Source organism: Pipra filicauda, unplaced genomic scaffold (assembly GCF_003945595.2).
Source record: "Pipra filicauda isolate LSUMZ 115617 unplaced genomic scaffold, ASM394559v2 scaffold2_size9829703_pilon, whole genome shotgun sequence".
NCBI lineage: Eukaryota > Metazoa > Chordata > Aves > Passeriformes > Pipridae > Pipra > Pipra filicauda.
In genome coordinates this window covers 7984160-7993219 of record NW_024104421.1, presented here as the reverse complement: position 1 = coordinate 7993219, position 9060 = coordinate 7984160, and the positions used below count along the sequence as shown (strand labels likewise).

Here is a 9060-nt window from a genome sequence, read left to right as displayed (position 1 = left end):
ATCTTTAAGAGTTCAAATATTGCAATGGCAGTGCCTCTTTATTTTTTCAGTCTGTGCTATTGTGTTGTGCACTGATCACACTTGTTTAGCTAGAATGGTCTCCCTCACTATCTTGTTCTGCTCCTTAACCTCTCTTTATTATTTATCTGTACTCTAGGATAGTAGAATTTACAAGCAATTCTCTTCAGGTAATAAAAAATTTCCATAAAAAAGGAAACCAAACCACAAAAGCAATAATAATAATGATAATTAAAACCCCCACGAAAACAGAGCACACAAACAAACTAACAAAAAAACACAGAAGAAAAATAGAAAATAAATGGTTGCTCAGGGCAGCCTAAAAATCCACCACATGATCAAAAGCTATGTCAAAGGCCTGCTGCAAACACAACTGAGTCATCTTTGGGAGTGTCCGCTACATTTTAGTGTGCAGTGCCACCCTCTGACAAAGGCAGGTGGGCAGCATCTCATCTGGTGAGAGGCAAAACCAGGGCCTTTTTCTGAGTGCATGTGTACACAGCAGGGAGGCACAAACAGCACTTGTATCCAGTCTCTTCAGTGATGTATCCACAGCACCACATTAGGACTACACAGCAAGTCAAAAGCAGGCCTGTGTGCACTCAGCTGTCTTCACAATTCCCGCTGAAAAATTCCGGCACAATCGGAGCTCAATTAATTCAAAAGACTGCTCTCCTGAACACTCAGTTTTCATTTAAGATTACATAAATGAAGATTATAAGCCTGTAAGTGGGGCAACCATAGACAAGCACTTCGCTAACTCTGCAACCTCTGGGGGCAAAACCAACCATCTATGTTGTCAGAGCTTCTGGGAAGTAGACAGAACAAAATAAGGTAATTCATACTCATCTTCTGGTGATTGTTACAGGGACAGATGAAGGGCTGAAGAGCAGTATCTTTCCCTTCAAACTTGTGTACTCCCAAGTAAGTAACAATGGCTATTTCCACTGGTTACAACAATGGTTGCATTTTGACAACAACACACTTACAAATTTGGAAAAAGAACAAGAACTTGTGGACACAAAGGATGATTTTTTCCCCTTTTTAAACATAGACAAAGACTGACTGATAATTGCAAACAAACTTTCCCATCAACTTTATTAAACAGAGGTACAGCACACTTGAGACACCTGTTAAACAAAACAGTACAGCAATACCATTGTTTCTTGCTGGTGGTGAGAAAAATGGCGCAAACCAAAGTATTCTGTCCTTTACTTCCTCCATTAAAAACTCTCAAAAAAGTTCCTTTTCTTCCTTTTTTCAAAAGTTATTTTTAATACACCCCCCCCCCCCTTACATTTTAAAATTCCCAACAAGTTCTTTGGGGGCAACTACACTTTCACTGTACCAATCAGTACTGCAGGACAATAACATTACACCATCCTTTTTCATGGCTTGTATTAAATACAGTACAAAGGGATCAAATTATGGCCAGCCACATGCCTTTGGTAAAATTAAAAGTCCGGTGAGATCATATTTTCTTCAAATTCAGAAAGCCACATGTTAAACTCATGTGATGTTTTGAAGTTCAATTCTATACAAACTTCTTCCTCAAAGCAAAGTTAAACAGCTGTCATCCCACAAAAATGGCAATTTCTGCGCTGCTCCAGAAAAGAGATGAAAGTTTTGAACTTCAGAGAACCTCTTCACATGCCTTGATCTCCACAGATTTCTGTTTCAGACAAGGGGTAGAAAGTCTGGTAAATATTCACAAACCTACAAGTCAAAACAGTGGTAACAGTGATAAATATTCTCAGTTTTTAAAAAACTTTTCGTAGTAACACATGTGGCTCATTTAAGCAACTGACGGTCTTCTCCTTTGAGGCGTTTTTTCCGGGGTTGTACAAAGTCATCATCTGAGTCATCAGTGAGTTCTGTATTATCTTTTTCACTCTGGACATTGGGTTGTACAGGGAACTTTCTCTCAGGATAAAGGTTCCTTAGAAGTTCTTCAAAGTACGCTTCAAGTTTCATGCCGGCGTTGGCCACTTCTGAATCAGGCTGTTGGGTGAATTAACAACATCAGTGCATCATGAAATAGCTTTATACTCACATCACATCAGGTCTTTCAGGCAAAAACTACAGAAAACATCAATCAGCAGCAAGAATGGCACCTGTGGAACATATGGTCCCAAAGAGCACAAGTCTGCAAAACAGCATGAGCATAAATCTTTCAGCCGACACCCTCAAGGACCTTTTTCTCTGAGGGATTACCAAAGAAGCCAGTCACAAAAGCCATACTTGCCTGGGTTCTAAAAGCTATTTGAAGAGATTTTAAAACCTCTTAAAACCTTACTGAGGGGTGTGGGGGGGAGGAAAGAAGTTGTGCTATGCTGTGAAATAGGTAGGTATGTCTTCAGAGTGTTAGAATTTCTCTAGCTTACAGACAGCTTTTAATAATGGTGATAATATTACTTGGTAGACAATGACTGTAACATGGAAGATTACGCAGTCCTAAAGTCATCCAGAGCCACCACAGCTCATCAGTTTCCTGAAGCAGAGATCACCACAGCAGGAATTATTCCCAGCTATAAGGGGTCACTGGATGAGAACCCCACTGAGGCCACTTAGAGAAGCCTTTATTCCCAATGTAATTCTCTCTCATTTTGTGGTCCACCCACAACCCTTTTTCACCACATGTTCCACATGTTCCCTTACATGCAGCACAGGATAATAATAACAATCACTCAACATGTAACTTGAAATCATATGGGTGAGTCCAGAGCTCCCAGAATGAAAATCCCACTGCATCTAATATCTGCGGCAAGGAGAATTAAACCAATTTTAAAATCAAATGCCCACCATTGTGGCAACTGTTCTTTTCTTTACCTGCTATCCTGCCATTCAGCTAGCATTTTTGTTACAATCCTCCTTCCTTCTGTGGAAAGATCTCCACTGCATAATCATCTAACACCACAGCAGCATTCAATGTGATCTATATTTTCACTGCAGTCCCATCGTCAAAGTAAGTTTAATACAATAAATTCTTGCATTGCAAGTTCTACTCCCATTACAGTTTTCCTGAAAGAACTAAAGCTACAAAATCTGATACAGTATCTAGTTTTCTAACCTCATTAAATTCAGCACAGTTTTGGAAAATCAGTCTGAAATCAGCCACAAAATCTTCTGGCTTTGTGTAGAATGAATTGGTCACTTCAAGTCTTCTCTTGATGGTTGACAAGTCCATAGGCTTTTTGATTATTTTGTAGTAATCAGGAACCTAAAGGGAAAGAAAAATTTTACCAAATGCAGTCACCTTCATTACTTATTGTTTTATAAACCTTTAGATCTTAGGGAGTGGGCAGGGTTTTAGTCTCATCTTCAAAGTACAACCTTGAGATACAAGAATTATACTTTTAACATACATGCAGACAGTTTCTGGAATGACAGTGACTTATGACAGTTTTGCTGGCTAAAATATACTCCTTGCAATGCTCATTTTAAAATCAAAGAGAAACAAACATAACTTCCACCTACGACGACTACATATTATAGAGCAAATGACTTGGTCTGGACATTATTTTCAGATGTAGTCAAATAAGCTATCTATCAAGACTTATTCTCAAGACCACTATACGACAACTAAAATGGAGATGGTAAATGAGTTGCTTAAAATGAGGTTTGGTCATGAAATATGTCCTTCGAAATGGCGGCAAATTTCAGAGATATCAATGATTTTGACACTCAAACTGTGGTTGTAGGACTAAGACTTATTTTTTCTTTAGAAAGAATTAGAAATTAGAAAATAAGATATGAAATCCAATGGTAATATTTTTATACTTTTTTCCTAACTAGATTCACATTTTAAGAGAAATGCTGTAATACCTGAATTTAGTAACACAAGACCATCATATGATTAATCAATTAATCTCTTATGCCATTTCTTATTATTAAACTCTCTGATTTGTTCTTCAGAATTCCTATTCAAATGAAATAAAGGCTGCATAGGAGCATATTACTTACTGAATTCTTCCCCCATTGACTTATCTTAAAGAACATCTTTTCATCTAATCACACTGGTAACTCTTCTGTGTATCCTTAGACTTCTAACACACCCAGGTATTGTTTACCATTTTAAACTAATAAATTTCAAGCTAATAATAAGAAATTCAATTTCATATTAGTACTATGGAGTACCCTAATTCTCAACATCAGGTGGTATTTAAAAACCCAAATATATTGCAATTCACCTTTTTAGTGATATCACTCAGCACATGATATTAGCAGATAGGGTCAGAACTTACTTTTTTAATCTGTTTTTGAAGTATTAAGTAAAATCTAAGGTATTGTGGAATTTTACTTGTAAATCCCCTTCAACTTTCAACTTCCCTCTTCAGATAGTTTTAATAAAATTAAACACATTTAATACACTTAGTGTCTGGGGAACTTGACTTCTGGTAATGGACTGTAATAGGACATAAAAATGCCACTAAAAACATGGCCAATTTGCTACTAACATAGAAAGAAGTGAGGTACATACTGTGGGAGGAACTGGATCTTGAAAGGCAAGACTCATTTCATGACAGTAGAGGTATAGCAGCAGTCTTTCACATTTCTGTAAAAAAAAATAAATGCCTAAGTCATTTGAGAATCCTACATGGTTTATGCTGCAATCACAAACCACAGAAAATACAGAACAGATGCGCAGTGTTCCTCCTTCCTCTTTGTGTGTACAAATATATTACACTAGATCTTGAGCCTTGAAAGAGATTCTAAAAATAGTTTTGTGTGATTTTATGCTTGCTGATCCCTTATCAGAATAATAACTTACATTTAACTCAAACCAGAAATTGAGCACATGTAAATAATGGTGTGACAGACAGTCAGGTCTTGGAGTGTGTCCTCCACACATACACCGTCCCCATTGTGTCCTGATGGGTAATGTGATTTGTCCTAAGATAAGAACACCAGGTAGGAATTGCAGGAGGAACTGTCTGGATGCTCACATAATTAATGCATTCCAGAGATGGGGGAGCTGTGATGATTGTCATTGACTTTAGTACACATCAGCCTGCAAAAGGGTATAAAATGCTGCTGGAGACTGGACCAACTGGGCAAACTGATCTCCCAAGGTTGCAAGCAGTTTCCAGATGGATCCCACCCCAACACGGATGCCTGAAGGGTACATTCAGCCCTAAGATGGGGAACACTCACTTCTGGACAGGTCAGTAAAAGTACTAAGATCATATACAGAGATAAAATCCTAAAGCAGTTCCATAGGTGCTTTGCTGCTCTGTAATTGTGCTTTCTGCAAGGCCAAAGGCTGTAAATCTGCATATTTCCAACCAAACCTGCTTATGTTATAACCCTTTAGATCTGCTTATATTCTATACTGCACTGGCAATATTTAGACACTGTATTAGCAATAAATCTAATCATAATCATCCATATAATCTGTGCCATACTTCTCACACCTGACCGAGAGTCTTCTCTCTACCACTCTGCAATAAATGGTTTTTAAGACCCCGAATAAAATACTAATTTCAGTGTATTTACATAAGTCGCCAACTGAAACCAGGTAAAATACTGATGAAAGTTTCTAGCACAACTCAAAACTGCTTCAGCTTAAAGACGTTATAAATAATAATTTTATCCTTACCCTACGGTCTATTGGCGCCAAACCCACAGTGTCTTCCAATTTTCTTTTTTCAGAGCTGTGAGTAGGTTTATCACAGTCATATTCAACTTCTGGCTTGGACAAATCCCGACAGAATGTACAAATCCACTCCCCACTAAAGAAGACAAAGAGACACATTGACCTTAGTGAGGTAGCACACCCTTGACAAAAGACTTTCCACATATTTCTGGGTAAGATCCTCATTTGTTGGGTGTTGTTTTTTCTGTGCCATGTGTTGGTTTGTTGTTGTTGGTTTTTAAAACACTACAAAAAGCAGAGACTGCTGGCAAAAATGCTCTATTACAACTTTTTTTTTCCTTTTTAGTGGCATCAGTGTTACTAATGGTGTCCTAACAGAAAGATGGTTTATCTTAATAGACAGCAGGTGTCTACCTTTGTCAGTACTGAAATATTTCACTCGAGCTTAAAGGGTTCAAGCAAATGGCTATTAAGAGCCCTTTTCTTAACTAGAGAGACTGAAGGAATCGTATGGGCTGAACAGAACAAAACATGTCAGTGTGATACGGTGAGAACTTGATATTCTCTACAAGCTTGATCTATAACATATACAGATTATCCTAGACAAGATTTTTTGTAAAACTGTAAATATTTTACTCCCTAAAACCTTCAGATGTTCATGATTTTATCAGTTGGTCTAAGAAAACCGTGGAGATTTAAAGGACAGCATAAGATTACTACATAATCAGTTCTGGAAGCTATGTTCACTGATTCCCTAACACAATTTATGAACCTCAAAGTTTTGAAAAACCTGTGAAGGGTCTATGTTTTTAATACAGTTCTCGACAAAGGAAGGAACTTGCATGCTTGCAGGTAACCACAAGAGGGCTGAATTGTTACACAGATGACAGAATACGCAATAAAAAGGATCTAACTGTGTGTATTTACTCAGAGGTATGTTATAATAATAATATCTTTGAAAATGGGAAATAATATCTGCAGTACCTTTTATTTCATTTTGATAGTAAGGCAGAAGACTTTCCAAACTAAAAAAAAAAAAATCTCTTTTTTATTCAGAGTCATCCAAAGATTTTTGCCATCTGCCAGTTTTAGCATACACTGGTGAATAATAAGCATTTTACTACCAGGAGACATTTATCTTCTACTGTCTTAACTTCCCAGAATTATTTATGACACTGTCACCTCTATGCCTGGACTTGCATCACAGAAATGATATGGCAGATATACAAAAGTTCATACAGGCCATGACCTAAAGATCTTGTGACACAAGAAAACAATAAATAGGTTAGGGATAAAGGACTGATGCATTAGAATATCCAAGAATCAGGAAGAGTGTGACAGGTTGGAATGAAGGACAAAAAGATGCAGCAACCTCAGGAATCTATGTGGGAACATTGTTTTAAACTAAAAGAGGGTAGATTCAGATTAGAAACACGGAAAAAAAATTTTTTCAGTGAGGGTTGTGAAACACTGGCGCAGGTTGCTGAGAGAGATGGTAGAGGCCCCATTCCTGGAAACAAAGTCAAGTTGGGAGGGGCTCTGAGCAACTTGTTCATGGCAGGGAGGTTGGACTCGGTGGCCTATAAAGGTCCCTTCCAACTTGAACCATTCTGTGACTGAAACCATTCTATGAACCTATGAAACTGCCCTATCCACCTGAAGCAAGAACAAAAAGCAATCATGAAAGAAGCAGACTGTTGCTGCTGACATAATAATAAAGAAATTACTTTGTGTGTTTGAAGGAACTAATTCTAAGAGACTAAAGTTTGTTCAGTACAGTTACAGCTGCAAAAAAAAAGTAACCCCATAAAGGTGGGAACAGAAAGTTGATACATCTCAAGTCAGGAGGAAACCTCAGCTAACCATGCTCTGAAGCCCAGTAACACAATGTACTCATAGTAATATGCACCTTTACAGATCTGAACACCTGTCATCGAAGTGGTTTTTGGCTCCCTTGCCCTCAGACATCATCACCTCAGTTTCCCCTCAACAATCCAGTAAAAAGGAGACATTTTAAAGACTTATTGTTGAATATTTAATTTTACTAGAAAAAAAGTCTTGTAATCCATAGTTTTCTGCCTTCTTGAAGATTTTTTTTTTCTTGTCAGAATGGCATAAATATTTATTAGTTTAAGTGCTTACTGTAACTTCACTAGGTTTTGCTTATGGAACAAAGCTGTAACATAGCACCAGTTTAATAAAAAACTCCCTGCAATTTGAAGTTTTAAAAGTGAGAGAAACATTCTTACGTGCCATTTCAAGTGACGTTTTAGATACACTCGCTTGTTCAGAGTAGCACAGAGGTGATCAATGTGCTAATCTAAGTTGCTATTCAAATGTTTTCCACCAGTAAACTATGCTGACATTTAATCAAAAAACCTAATATTTACAAAAGCATTAAACAATGAGCATGTTATGACCAATGTTTTTATCCTTTAACACAAACAAGCTTATTGCATGACATTTCCAAGTTGGGACATTGCAAAATGCCATTTATTTTAATCAAAGACACTAATTCCAGAAGCAAACATTGGTAATGCTAGTTAAGACTGTATTTTGAAAGTCAAGAAACTGAGTAATGGTTTTGTAACAGCCAATAAAGAAACTTAATGCTTGTTTCAACATTGGCAGAGATGTTACTAGAAGATGTCAGTCACTACACATCCCATGCTCAGTGTAGCCATATTTAGCACTAGAGTAAGTGATATACTTATTACTCTATTACTTCAGATTTTTCCTGTAGACATTTGTTAATTTTTCCTTTTTTTTAAATTTTTATTCTTTATTATTATTATTATTATTAAGAAATGTTAAGTATTTTCTCTCACCCTTAAAACATTTTATGACAGATTGGTAATTCTGTGTCCCATTTTTAATAATTCACGCCCTAGATGTAAGTGATCTTGCTTAATTGTCAAATAAGTGAAGATTTTTATTACAGAATTTGTAGGAAAAAATACAATTGAAGTTTCAATGTAAATTCCAATTTTCACTAATTAATAAAACTTCTGGATTCAAGACTTTAAAGAAGACGTTGCTTCCTTTGAGACTGAAACTTCTTATCTTGGGTTTCACAAGACAAAGCTTGTGTCTTTTAGTGCAATTTTAGGTGGAACTGAAGGGGTCATAATTACCTTGGAAAGCTCATCAATGAAGGGACATGACAAGAAAGATGGAATACTTTGGGGCACTTCTCACAGCAAAGGAGCTCCCCTCCATTTTGACATACAGCACACCAATCTTCATTTGGATCGTCCTCTTTTCTGCCCTCCCCAACATGGGAGGGTCCTATCCATCCCATTTTCCCACTGAATGTGTTCTCCTGCAGGACCCCTGGCTGATCATCTGTGCTGTCTGGTGCATCTGTTCTTAAGACAGCTTCATCAGAAGTGGAATTATGACTTCCATCCAAGAGCAATGAAGTAAGTATGGACTGTAGGAAGAAA

The 9060-nt window shown here is 37.2% G+C and overlaps 1 protein-coding gene across 1 annotated transcript in view; it reads right to left on the bottom strand.

Moving 5' to 3' along the window:
- Positions 1 to 1084: 1084 nt before the first annotated feature.
- The window catches only part of TRIM24 (tripartite motif containing 24), a 57551-nt gene continuing 49575 nt past the window's right edge, over positions 1085 to 9060 (bottom strand). The window contains exons 15-19 of the mRNA XM_027743759.2: positions 8749 to 9047; positions 5618 to 5750; positions 4499 to 4573; positions 3089 to 3238; positions 1085 to 2019 (exon numbers count right to left, since the gene is read on the bottom strand). Of these exons, the coding sequence (XP_027599560.2) occupies positions 1810 to 2019; positions 3089 to 3238; positions 4499 to 4573; positions 5618 to 5750; positions 8749 to 9047 (867 nt within the window). The 3' untranslated portion in view covers positions 1085 to 1809. The remainder of the gene's footprint in view (positions 2020 to 3088; positions 3239 to 4498; positions 4574 to 5617; positions 5751 to 8748; positions 9048 to 9060) is intronic.